General features: G+C 45.2%; 2 protein-coding genes across 2 annotated transcripts in view; both read right to left on the bottom strand.

The window, feature by feature from the left end:
• LOC309526579 (uncharacterized protein) overlaps positions 1–13,505 on the bottom strand; it is a 46,487-nt gene that overhangs the window by 24,070 nt on the left and 8,912 nt on the right. The gene's annotated exons all lie outside the window — the stretch shown is intronic.
• Positions 112–13,505, bottom strand: part of PFKM (phosphofructokinase, muscle) — a 47,560-nt gene continuing 34,166 nt past the window's right edge. Inside the window, exons 15-22 of the mRNA XM_082212453.1 lie at positions 11,955–12,042; positions 11,033–11,185; positions 9,797–9,961; positions 8,553–8,614; positions 6,673–6,784; positions 5,019–5,118; positions 1,715–1,820; positions 112–844 (exon numbers count right to left, since the gene is read on the bottom strand). Of these exons, the coding sequence (XP_082068579.1) occupies positions 697–844; positions 1,715–1,820; positions 5,019–5,118; positions 6,673–6,784; positions 8,553–8,614; positions 9,797–9,961; positions 11,033–11,185; positions 11,955–12,042 (934 nt within the window). The 3' untranslated portion in view covers positions 112–696. The remainder of the gene's footprint in view (positions 845–1,714; positions 1,821–5,018; positions 5,119–6,672; positions 6,785–8,552; positions 8,615–9,796; positions 9,962–11,032; positions 11,186–11,954; positions 12,043–13,505) is intronic.

Raw genomic sequence — 13,505 nt, 5'->3', positions numbered from 1 at the left:
TTGGTTTTTTAAACTCTCCCATACCTGCAGTCCAACTCCCCCTGCATTGTGCATGTTACTGAAGAAGGAAAAAAAGATGGTGTTGAAATGGCAGATCCAAACAGCAACCTTTAGTGAAACAGTTCCCATTTTATTTTCAGCATTTGGAAGAGCTTGAATCAGAAAGCTATAATTTACCCCAGCTCTGGGTTCTGGGTAGCTGCCACTGTTCAGAGGAGAGGGCCTGATAGCAAAATAATATATTCAGTCCAGTCCAGATTTCAACATGATGAACTTAAGCTGAAATGACCATTCCTGTTTGAAATCCCCACTCCACCCTCAGACAGAGGGCCACCTAACCTTATAAGCACCAGTAAAAGCAGAAGAAAAAGTAGACCTGGTGCCTGAATAGAAGACCACCAGGAGCCCCATGTCAGTGGTCTTGAGCTTTCTAAAAGGAAGAGTAGAATATAATAACATACATTTCCCTTCAACTCATTCATTCACATACTGCAGATATGGCACTAGATGACATGGCACTAGATGACATTTGGTGTTGCCTCCTCCATTTATGGCTGGCATGCAGTCCCAGTCATTACACAAAACACTAGATGAGACAGCTGCATGCTAAACTGGGGAAGGGGACTGAAAAAAATAAATACTTTGCTTTAGAGGTCTCCTTAAGTGTCACAACTAACAGGGAGAGCTGCTAGCTGTTCACAGGGCGCCTTCTCCGGATACTCTCTTGCGAGTGATGTGTTCTATTTGAGCTGTCTCAGAGGTATCCAACTCAATCTTGTACTTGGCAAGAATCTTCAAGATGGGACGAAGCTTCAGCCACCACTGTGTTCTGGGGATGCGGTGCCTGTTGGAAAGAGGGAGAGATCATGAGCGTTTCAGGACACACCTAAGAACAATCAGAAGAGCCTCGTTGGAGCACTTCAAAGGCCCATCATAGTCCAGCCTATGGAAAGCCTTGAAGCACAATTGATTCCATAGCTCTGACACAATCACAGATAGGTAGCCGTGTTGGTCTGCCATAGTCAAAATAAAAAAATTCCTTCCAGTAGCACCTTAAAGACCAACAGTAGGAGAACACTTCAATCTCCCAGGACATTCTATACAAGATCTCAAAGTAGCTGTTTTACTACAAAGGAATTTCAGAAATAGACTGGAAAGAGAAGCTGCTGAATTGCAACTCATTACCAAACTTAAAACCATGGAGAGACCTGGTCTGAACAAAGACATTGGATTCTTATCTCATTATACATGACTAAGCCATTTCTCACCTTCTCACCCCTTGCCTTTTCCTGTAAGACCTATTACAGTCGTTAAGAGTCGTCAACAGGCTCATCTCAGCCATCTGCCAATCTCCCATTCCCACCACCCTTCTGAGTAATACCCCTCCCCACCTTCTCACTATATAGAAGGATCTGGCAACTTCTGTTTCAGTGTATCTGAAGAAGTGTGCATGCACACGAAAGCTCATACCAAGAACTAACTTAGTTGGTCTTTAAGGTGCTACTGGAAGGAATTTTTTTATTCTGACACAATCGTTCATTTTGCAAAATGGCTCAGCCTCGGGGAGTCTTTAGCAACCACTTCTGCATTATTATTTTTAGTGAGGTTCTTGGACTTCTAACAGGTATATTGTGGATTGCAGATTACCGTGACTGCAGGTGCAGATTCTGGCTCACTTACTGACCAGAGTTTACAACACAGAGGAGACACTTACTCAAAATCAGTCTGCTCTTTGAGTTCGGAGAGGGGCTGGAATACAAGGGCCCGTCTGCGCATGCCCAGGAGGCAAGCTGAGTCAGGGCTGTTGGCAAAGATACGACCTGAAAAAAGAAACCGTGGGAAATGCTCATCAAATTCATTATCTGGAAAAACGAGGACTTGCGTTTTTATTGTTTAATATTCTTAGATACCCTGGAAAGATTTTATTCTGAAATGCAGACTAAACATTAATACAGTGGTGCCTCCCAAGACGAAAAGAATCCGTTCTGTCATTCTCTTCGTCTAGCGGTTTTTTCCTCTTGCGAAGCAAGCCCATTGACGGATTAGCGGATTAGCGCTATTAGCGGCTTATCTGCTGATCGGATCAGCTGATAAGCGGCTTAGCGGCTTAGAAAAAGGGGGTGGGGGAGGAAAAAAACCCCGCAGGAACTCGCAAGGCATTGTCGTCTTGCGAAGCAAGCCCATAGGAAATTCGTTTTGCGAAGCACCTCCAAAACGGAAAACTCTTTCGTCTAGCGAGTTTTCCGTCTTGCGAGGCATTCGTCTTGCGGGGCACCACTGTATCTGGAAAAATGAGGACTTGCGTTTTTCTTGCTTAATATTCTTAGATACCCTGGAAAGATTTTATTCTGAAATGCAGACTAAACATTAAGAAATAGTTCAGCAAAGCAGTGATAATACTCTCAAGGAAATCTTCTGGAATTTAATATCTGGGTGTAATTTATGCCTGTTCATGTGAAAGAGATTGGTGGCAAAAAGTAAGTTACAAGTTAAATTCAACTATTTGTCTACAGTTAAAATGCATAACCTTCCGTTAATCATAATAATCCTTGGCTACTCTTGAACATAATTTCTTAGGGTGGTGAGCAATTGACAATAAAATTAAAATGATGGCAAAATCTGTACTGGTTTTATACTGGGGGGGGGGCAGACACACCCCTCCCCCACAATTTGCTTTTAATGCATTATGTAGCCCTGGGAAAAGAGTGAATTTGCCAGATTTCCCCAAGTATTAGGATGCATGTAGGATTGCTACTATTTGGGAATGGTTCAACTGTGTGAGATGAGAAGATTAAGAAGAAATGTGAATTTATCAAATTTTAAAGAACATAATAAAGTATCATGTCAGGAGAGATCTTAACATACTATGTCAAAATCCATGTTTGTGAGCAGATATGCAGTATAGCCAGAGTGTTCTGGGTGATGTTGTATTAGTTATCACTGCTGAATTTATTGTGTTTAAGTTTTTTAAAAAAATACTGATGATTGTTTACTGTTTTATTTTGTTTGTATTTTTATCAATGCCACAGTGGGTGATAGCTAGCTGAAACCATGCTCAGAATAGATCAACTGAACTCAATAGGCCTAAGTTATTTAAGTTCATTCATTGCAGTAGGTCTTCTCTGAGTATGATGAACATTGGCTATCACCCACTTATTGCGCTTTAAATAGCATTCATAAACCACCCTGAGAACCTCTGTTGTTGAAGGGAATCTAAAGGGTTAATAAAGAAAATGAACTTGGCCCAGAATTGTCTCCATATACATTCTGAATGTATATCCAATGAATATACAATGAATATTATATACAATACTATATACTCCATATACAATGAATACTAGGTAATAATAGTAATAAATAAATAAAATTTATTTATATCCCGCCCTCCCCAGCTGAAGCCGGGCTCAGGGCGGCTAACAACAATAAAACAGTACAACACAACACAACACAACACAACACTCTAAAATCATTCATTATAAAATTAATTCAAATCAAACCAATGGCAACCACTGGGCCAGAGCTCCGCGAAGATTGCCGAGGGAGTGAGTCAGGCTGTGTCCTGGCCAAAGGCCTGGTGGAACAGCTCTGTCTTGCAGGCCCTGTGGAAAGATGTCAAGTCCCGCAGGGCCCTGGTCTCTTGTGACAGAGTGTTCCACCAGATCGGAGCCACAGCCGAAAAAGCCCTGGCTCTGGTTGAGGCCAGCCTAACCTATCTGTGGCCTGGGACATAAATTCTTACAGTCCTAGAAGGCACCATTTCCCCCCCAGTTGCTCCTATTTTAATATTAATTAGAAAATATGAATTAATTGGTTAATTATCAGGAAGGACTTTTGTGTATGTGAAGAAAGCGTTAACTGGTAAAATTAACAGGTCCTGATGGGTGACCACAGTGCGTTCCATGGAAATCTTTAGTTAGGTAAGGGATGCATAATAAGTCTATGATTTCCTATGGAATTTTTTTCCTTCTTGTTCTCCTCTAAAACTAGGTGCGTCTTATAGAGCGAAAAATACGATAATTCCCCAAAACAGGCAGCGCCAAAGGCGTGGGAATGCTGCATCCAAAAAGGGTTAATGCTGTAGCATAGAATCTTCTGATGTCATAAATATATATACTGAGGCAGTTTCCCCCCAGTTTGTTCAGTTATCACTGTATGTGGAGCTTTAGCTGTGAGAGCAGCGTGTTGTGTTATGGTGCTGCCTGCCTCAGAGCCAGTCTGTAAATATTAGTCAGTCTCAGATACGAATTCATGTAAATCTGTTTCAGTAACGTAAGTATCAACTACCTCTCTGGTACATTCAATCTGACAAGAGCAAGTACAGCAAGTCAAAGCCATGTTATTTTTAAACTTTAAAAGCAAGTGTTGCGTGGTTTTTCTAAGGGGGGAAAAAGAGAGCTATTAAAAGGGCTGAACAGCCTGGGGCAACCTCTACACAACTCTATAAAGTACAGTGGTACCTCAGGTTACAGATGCTTCAGGTTACAGACTCCGCTAACCCAGAAATGTTAAGAACTTTGCTTCAGGATGAGAACAGGAATCGCACAGCGGCAGCAGCGGGAGGCCCCATTAGCTAAAGTGGTGCTTCAGGTTAAGAACAGTTTCAGGTTAAGAGCGGACCTCCAGAACAAATTAAGTTCTTAACCCGAGGTACCACAAAGGCTCCCTCATAGTCAGGAGCAAGGGAGTTGTAAGCAGGGCTGTAGATCAGTGGTTGTGCACCTGGTTCACATGAAAAATATCCCAGATTTAATCTGGTTGATCCCCATTGGAAAGATCCATCTAAAACCCTAGAGAGCACAACCTATCAGTGACCCGTGGACAACACTGAGCTGGTTTTGATAGCACAAGTAGCCTATGCAGTTTTAGAGGGCGATGCCTCTTTCCAAATTCATTAATGGCATGATGCAACAGGGAGAAACATCTTGATTCTGTTCTCTTTCTTTCCTATCCCTCATTCTTCAGCAGCCATAGCTAACCCCCTGGTGTAACAGGCTACCCAGTCAGAAGCATCCACATACCATGCCTGGAACACTCTTTAATCTTGCCAGACATCCACGCCACCGCTTTAGCACCCATTTTCGTTCCAAAGTTTCTGTCAAACGGAGTTGGTGAGCCGCCCTGTAATGCGTAAAGGGAAAGTCAGCTTGATTGTCATTGAGAATCATAGTTGCAGGAATTGCTTAAAAGGTAAAGGTAAAGGGACCCCTGACCATTAGGTCCAGTCGTGGCCGACTCTGGGGTTGCGGCGCTCATCTCGCTTTATTGGCCGAGGGAGCTGGCATACAGCTTCTGGGTCATGTGGCCAGCATGACTAAGCCGCTTCCGGCGAACCAGAGCAGCGCACGGAAACGCTGTTTACCTTCCCGCCAGAGCGGTACCTATTTATCTACTTGCACTTTTTTAAAAAATAACTTTTTATTCAAAATTAAAACAAAACATATTATCCAGAAACATATCATCCTTATCCCCCCCATTTTTCCTCCCTCCCCCCACAGAACCCACCCACCCCCCAATTTTCCTCAGTTCCAGTCTTTGATTTCTCTAAAAATGCTGTTTTCTGCATGTTACAAAGTTGTATAGATCCTCAAACTATTTAGCTGATTATTATCAAAAAAAGTTTGTGAATGTTTATTGAAAGCCAGCCAAGGAGTCCAGTTCGCTTTGTTGCGTCTTCAAATACTTTGTAAAGGGTTCCCATTCATCTTTAAAGTTAGTTATCCTTGTCCCGTAGCTTGTATGTCAGTTTTGCCAGTTCTGCATAGTCCATCAATTTTTCTTGCCATGATTCTTTAGTTGGGGTTTCTTCAGTCTTCCATCCTTGTGCTATTAAAACTCTCGCGGCCGTTGTCGCATACATGAAGATGTTTTTCAGCTTTTTTGGCAGATCTTTCCCTATCTACTTGCACTTTGACGTCCTTTCAAACTGCTAGGATGGCAGGAGCAGGGACCGAGCAACGAGAGCTCACCCCGTTGCGGGGATTCGAACCATCAACCTTCTGATCAGCAAGTCCTAGGCTCTGTGGTTTAAAAGCCTCCAAATGGAAGATTGATTGCAGCAGGAGTGGCTATGGGCCTTGCATAGTCTGGCAGAGGAAGTGACCCACCAACCGCTCCAGCTTTATCTTCCAATCTCAGCAGCCTGGTGCTCAGCACTTGAAACTGGGTGGTAAAATCTCTGTCCATTCTGTGATCAGGACATAAATCCCTCTGTCTGCTCTTCACATGTAAAGGGTAAGAGACAGCCATTTCCCACTGCCCCAGTGCTGGAGAGAGGTCTTGGAAACTCTCCCTTTTATTATAGAATCATAGAGTTGGAAGGGACCCAAGGGTCATCTAGTCCAACCCCCTGCAATGCAGCTAAAGCATCCATGACAGATGGCCATCTTTCTATGAAGAGTAAAAAAAAAAAAGCATTTCTCCACCTCTGATGCTGGTAGAGAGGCCTTGTAAGAGCGCTTGGGAGACAGAATTCTGTGGCTATGTGTGTGTGTTGTGTCTGTGTGTTTTCCCTTTGGAACAAAACATAAGACAGTGTGGAGGCCTCTAGATGGGACCAGTCCTTTGGGGCTATTTCTGTCTTCAGCCTGAGTTCAACTTCTCTGCATTTGTGGAACCAAAAGCAGTATTATTTGCTTGAGCAGCTGTAGCAGTATAGCCAGGCTCCAGACATACCTGCTGCATGTGTCCCAAGACGTTCTTCCTGGTGTCAAAGACGCCTTTCCCTTCCTCAGAATACAAGTTGTATATGAACTCGGTGTTATAGTGCTCATTGCACTTTTCATTCCTAGAAAGAGAGAACACACCCAGCATGGATGAGGCAGGAAGACAGGTCTACACTGATTAAGAACTAGCTTTAAAAGAAAAGAGATGGAATGGTAGAACACAGTGCTAAGAGAGGGGGGAAAGCCTCAGGTGAGTTGAGCTTTTCTCAACTACAGTGGTGCCTCGCAAGACGAAATTAATTCGTTCCGCAAGTTTTTTCTTCTTGCGAGTTTTTCGTCTTGCAAAGCACGGTTTCCCATAGGAACGCATTGAAAATCAATCAATGCGTTCCTATGGAGACCGTCCGGGGACAGAGTGGAAGCGCCGCGCACATTCCCCTCTGTCCCCGGACCAGTTTAAAGCAAGGGGCGGCGGGGAGAAGATTGCTTCTCCCCGTTGCCTGCCCCTCTGTCCCCGAACCTGTTTTAAAGCAAGGGAAGGGGCAGTGGGGAGAATCGCTTCTCCCCGTTGCCGCCCCTTGGTTCAAAAGGGGTCCGGGGAGAGAGGGGAAGGCGCGCTGAGCTTCCCCGCTATCCCCGGAGCTTGCGGGGCAAGCTTCGTTTTGCGAAGCAAGCCCATAGGGAAATGCGTCTTGCGAAGCGGCTAAGAAAACGAAAAACTCCTTCGTCTAGCGAGTTTTTCGTCTTCCGAGGCGTTCGTCTTGCGGGGCACCACTGTACTTTTGCCTGGCTGGAATGTGTCATTGTACTGTGATAATGCCTCTTGCTTGGCTGGGTGGGTGGAGGGACGCTGTGTGTGTGTGTGTAATTTTCTGTATTTTGTATGAATGTAGACCCAGGATTCACATCCATTTGTCTGATTGGCTAGTGGGCCCTACAGCTTAACTGACTAAATGTGTCCCTTGTTCAGCAGCCTGTTTATACTGGAAATGCATTATTGCTCCATAATAAACTGCCTCTGCCCACCATAATTTTATTCTAACCATAGCCTGCTTTCTCTTCTAGTACAGTGGTACCTCAGGTTACATATGCTTCAGGTTACATACGCTTCAGGTTACAGACTCTGCTAACCCAGAAATAGTGCTTCAGGTTAAGAACTTTGCATCAGGATGAGAACAGAAATTGTGCTCCGGCGGCGCAGCAGGAGCGGGAGGCCCCGTTAGCTGAAGTGGTGCTTCAGTTTAAGAACGGACCTCCGGAATGAATTAAGTACTTAACCCGAGGTACCACTGTATAAGTGAAAGTCAGTGTGGTCCTGGCAGTGATGGGAGACCCAGGTGCAAATTCCTTTACTTTGCCATTAAGTTCCACACCACTCTTGGGCAAATTTCTCTCAGCATAATGTACTTCAAAGGTTAAGTTGTGAGGATAAAACAAAATGAGCCCTATTTACTCAACCACAGATTGCATAGATGATGGGTGGGGTACAGGTATGACATATGGGATTAAATTACATATTGGCACATTCAGATTGTGCTGTTAAAGCTGGCTTGGAGCAAGAAATGCATTTCCTCCCCCAAATCAGTCGTCTTCTTTTTTGAAATGAGTGCCTGGAAAACATACTGGAAACTCTGGAACAAAAATTGCTTCCTTATCTAAATGTTCCCCTTTCAAAATGCACCATGCTGAAAAGCTGCAGAACCAATGATGATTTAGAAGCCAGCTCAGAATAGAAAGTTATAAGCATACATAGTTAAAGCTTAAAAGAAGAAGAAGACTGCTTCCACCACTCCTACAATGGTATTGCCCATCTTCACTCTTTTTACCTAATAGAAACCACTTCTGAACATCCAATCCCCAGCTGTTTGATGGCTAAGCCTAGTAAGATACCTCAATATGAGACCTCTCTTCACTGTGGTCTTCATTTTCTCAGTCAGATGCTCCACATTCATCTGTTTACCAAAGAGAGAATCATGGTTTCACTTTCCGTCTCTGAAACTACACGTGAGCACATCTCCCAGCTATCGTAGCTTTTGCTGCCAAGTTGCAGTCCCCATCATCATACAATCAAGACTTATTTTCTATAAAGGAGTATTCCTGGAAAGACTTTCCTGCGTGAAGGTGGGACATGCAAACTTTGCACTAAAGCCTGTGACGTCATGTTTTGGATTGTGAATATGAAAGGAGTAAGATTAACCCACTTAATAAAGTCAAACTGCAGCCCCCAAACTATTCACATTAGTGACTTCACACGTTTGTCATCTGCACATACAGTTGCAAAGTGTTACACTGTGAGATGCTTGAGGCTCACTTTCCTCCTGAATGAGAACTATAGGTACTTACCGTATTTTTTGCTCTATAAGACTCATTTTTCCCCTCCTAAAAAGTAAGGGGAAATGTGTGTGCGTCTTATGGAGCGAATGCAGGCTGCGCAGCTATCACAGAAGCCCGAACAGCAAGAGGGATTGCTGCTTTTGCTGTGCAGTGATCCCTTTTGCTGTTCTGGCTTCTGCGATTCAGAATATTTTTTTCTTGTTTTCCTCCTCCAAAAATTAGGTGCGTCTTGTGGTCTGGTGCATCTTATAGAGCAAAAAATACGGTATTTTCATTCTTGCCTCTGAAAACATTGGCTTGTAGAGTATGCAAGAGTAGGAATTGCCCATTCTTAAAGAAGATTAGCCCCTATGTTTATGCATGAGTCATTGCCTTCGGAGCAAGCCTAAAGAAGTGACTCATGCAGAGATACAACAGGCAGCCTTTTCTGTAGGCAGGCAATTCTGTAAATGAGAGTCTGAATGGGAAGTGATTGTAAGAGGCAATTCTGCTGTGCTCTTCTCTTGGGAGTGACTGAACACCAGTCACATCCAAAGCAGAGACTAGACAGAATTACCTGCTTCCAGTGAAGTCAGGAATGCTCTTGCAGGAACGCTCCTCTAATTTATTTTCATGGCACACAAGCAGTCCTCTCACATCATACTGGTGTTGCCCCAGCGCACAGTTTTGGAATGACTATTCAGGTATTTACAGCAGAGGCTGCTAAGAGTGGAGAGAGGAACTCAATCTAGACTATGCTGCTCTCCCAGGAGCTTTCAAAAAGGAAACAACTGCCTCTGGCCTTTGCAAACGGTTCTCACTTCCAAGTCATGGATGGTGAAAGGATCCTCATAAATATAGGCTGCATCTGCTCCAGCAGCCAGTCCCGCCATGGTAGCCAGGTAGCCGCAATATCCTCCCATGGTCTCAATGATGAACACCCTCCTCTTGGTGCCAGCCGCAGACTGTTTGATACGGTCACAAGTCTAGGGAATTAAACAAACAAATGGCATCCTGCTCAGAAAGACAGAATGGGGCAGGTTCTCTGTATAACTTTTTGGCAACTCTTACGTTTGCAAGTTAAAAGAAGGTAAAAGGTAAAGGGACCCCTGACCGTTAGGTCCAGTCGCCAATGACTCTGGGGTTATGCGCTCATCTCACTCTATAGGCCAAGGGAGCTGGTGTTTGTCCGCAGACAGATTCCGGGTCATGTGGCCAGGATGACTAAGCCGCTTCTGGCAAACCAGAGCAGTACACGGAAACGCTGTTTACCTTCCCGCTGAAGCGGTACCTATTTATCTACTTGCACTTTGATGTAAATTTGAACTGCTAGATGGGCAGGAGCTGGGACCGAACAACGGGAGCTCACCCCGTCGCAGGAATTTGAACCACCAACCTTCCGATCGGCAAGCCCTAGGCTCTGTGGTTTAGACCACAGCGCCACCCGCATCCCTAAAATATATAGACATATAAATGTACAACAACTGTCTTGGACTGAGTCAGACATGCTGCCTTCTCTCGACTGATAGCTGCCCTCCCAAGATTTCGTGGCAAAGAAGGGGTCTTCCCCATCACCCAATATCCTCTGAGCTGAATGTGGCAGGGACCAACCTAGAATCTTTGGCAAGCCAAGCACACACACTGCCAATGAGCTACGGTCCTCCCTATTGCTTCTGAAGACATGACACTGCCGAATACGAAATTTGACCATTGAACTGTCTATTCTGGCTGGCAGCACCTATCCAGGGTTTTATCAGGCAGGCATGTCTTTTAATCAGAGATGCCTAAGGAATAACAACCAAATTTTGCATCACAAAAAGCTGATCTCAGCAGCCTATGAAAATCCTCCAAATTTGCACAGTGTATTTCTACTCCTGGAGAACCACTGCCAGCCAGTTTCGACACTAGTAAACTAGATGGACCCATAGTCTGACTCAGTTATAAGGCAGCTACCCATGCTGTTGCACCACAAAACACTATGTTAGGCAGCTGCCACACCCCACTTGGCCCTGCATGTATTGAAATTCATTGAGCTTGGATGCCAATGAATGCCTTACTGATGTGATGGTGTTGAGGGCTGTGTCTGCACCGATGCTGAAGTCAGAGCCAGGAACGTTGTTGGAGACGGTGGCAGGAATAACACAGAGCGGGATACAGAGCTCTTCAAACTTGGCTCGGCCTTCAATCAACTCCAGGCTGCCGGTGAAAGCCTACGGAAAGGGGAAAGAAGAAAGCCTCCATTATTAAGATGAGGAAACTGTGGCCCTCCAGATGTTGTTGGACTCAAGGGTGCACAAAGTGGGGGGCGGAGGGGGCGGGCTGTCCCGGGTTGCCACTCGGGGGGGGGGGGGTTGACAAGATGGTCCCTGCCTCTCCCGAGCTGTAGAGCGGCTGAGGGTGTGGGCAGTCAGTATGGGCATCCCTCTTGCACGGCGACCATATAGGCTGCCGCTCTCACACAGCGACCATACGGGCTGCTGCGCATGTGCAGTCTGTATGGGTTGCCGTGCATGTGCAGCCTGTACAGATGCCCGTATGGACAGTGTGCACAGTCCGTATGGGATGCTGTGCGTGTACAGTCCGTACAGACGTCGCGCGTGCGCCACTGGGCGGTTCATCCTGCCCTGGGTGCCGGAGAGGGTTCCTCCGCCACTGGTGGGACTGTATCTCCCATCATCCCTGGCCAATGACCATGCTACCTGTGGCTAATGGGAGTTGGGAGTCCAGCAGGATCTGGGCAGTTCTCCATCCCAGCCATAACCTGACTATCATCGGAGCCCACCCTATTCTATCTTAGGATTTGGTTGTTGGACAGAGAGTGCCTCTTCCAGTCCACTGTCAATGGCTGTCATGTTGTGCCTATAGGAATGTTCTGTGGAATGTGAAAACTGACATACTCATCCACCAGTCTGTTAATCCTATCAACAGTGCTTTACTTCTGTTATAGATCTTGTGCTCTAAAGAGCCTAAGAGACCTACCTCAAAGCCCCCAATTATGATCAGCCCATGGATGTTAAAACTGGCGATGTTGTTGCTGATTTGCTCAAAGTACTTCTTAGGCAGAGTCCTGTCATTGAAGAAGAAGAATCAGCACTCTGTTTTTGTTTAATCTCTTATTCATTCTGATGGTTAACATCAAGCAAAAAATGCAGGTATTATAAAGCAGTAATTAAAATAATGACATCCACGCCAACAACTAAAACGTAATACAGTGGCTAATACAACTTTGACTAACGGGTCCCAGTTCTGTTAAGATTCCAAAGGCCTGGCTGAATAAATGCAATTTTTTAAAATTTGTGCCTGAATGTTGTTGATGTGAGGGAAAAGCAAATGCAGGGAGTTCCACAGATGAGGGTTGCCACTGTGAAGGCCCTGCTTCTTGTCCCCACCATCACTACCATTGACAAGACTACCCCAGCCCATCTTAAAGCATAGGCACGCCTTACATTCCTTGGGCCCTAAGTTTTATATGGCTTTGGACAAAAGTGCCAGTGCCTTTGGTTGGGCCCAGTGGCTAACAGGCAGTCAGCGCAGAGTTTTAAGGATCAAAACGATATAATCCCATCTTGCTGCTTCACATCACAACCTGGCAAGTGGCGTTCTGCCTCAGCTGCAGCTTTCAGACTGGGTTAGATTTAGCCAGTCCACTCCCCACTTGGAAAATGCTTTGCTGAGTGGTTCGCTGAGGATGCAACGGAAGCAGAGAAAGAAGCTTTCTTCACCACCATCGTCACTACCACATGGTAGACACGATGGCGAACTCTTGTTCTGTCGTCTGTGCCACCTCTGCCCCAGCCATCATCTGGTCAGCTGCAATGCCAGGAGCCCCTCAAAGAATCAAGAAGCCTTTCAGACCCCCTACAGAGGGATCTTGTCAACAGCCAAACTTATCTCACCTTTCCATGGCAAGACAAGGGCTTTGACAGGAGCACCGGCCATGCCAAGCTAGAAAAACACCGAGAATTCAGGAATCACTCTGATTCAGTAAGTCTTGGGAGGCAGGCGATGGTACCTTTTGATTTCACTCATAGAAAGTTCCATTATCCCCAGTAACTCTCCTTTTCCAGACAATTAGCCTCTGCAGGAGGATGGGCAATTCTGCTGTGCTTCAGCAAAGGATATGATATGAGCTTTCAAATATTCCTAATGTAGTCACAGAACAGCTTCCCAGCTTCAGGGGAGGCTGCCTGATGCATCTCTGCATGAGTCACTGCTCTTCCCAATCAGCCTCCACTGTGTGAGGTAATTCTGTTTTGCCTCTGCATCCAGCATCACTGGAGCATCCAGTTACACTACCCATATACAAATGCAGCGGCCTCTGAGGGTACATTCTTACACAAATCAATGCTTTGAGCTTGTCTTCTTCCAACCAGGAGTACAGTGTCTCCTGTAGAAATATGGAGAATTGTCTCCAGTGGCTCTTCCACTCTCCAAAAATAAAAAAAATTAGGCAGGGGTGATTAACCTGTCCACATTTGTTTTTGGTTTTTTTGCTGGACTACAACTCCCATCATCCTTAACCAGTGACCA

The sequence above is a fragment of the Podarcis vaucheri genome (assembly GCF_965113315.1).
Source record: "Podarcis vaucheri genome assembly, chromosome: 2".
NCBI classification, from domain to species: Eukaryota; Metazoa; Chordata; class Lepidosauria; order Squamata; family Lacertidae; genus Podarcis; species Podarcis vaucheri.
The sequence above is the reverse complement of the archived record's forward strand: the minus strand, read 5'-3'. Positions and strand labels throughout refer to the sequence as shown.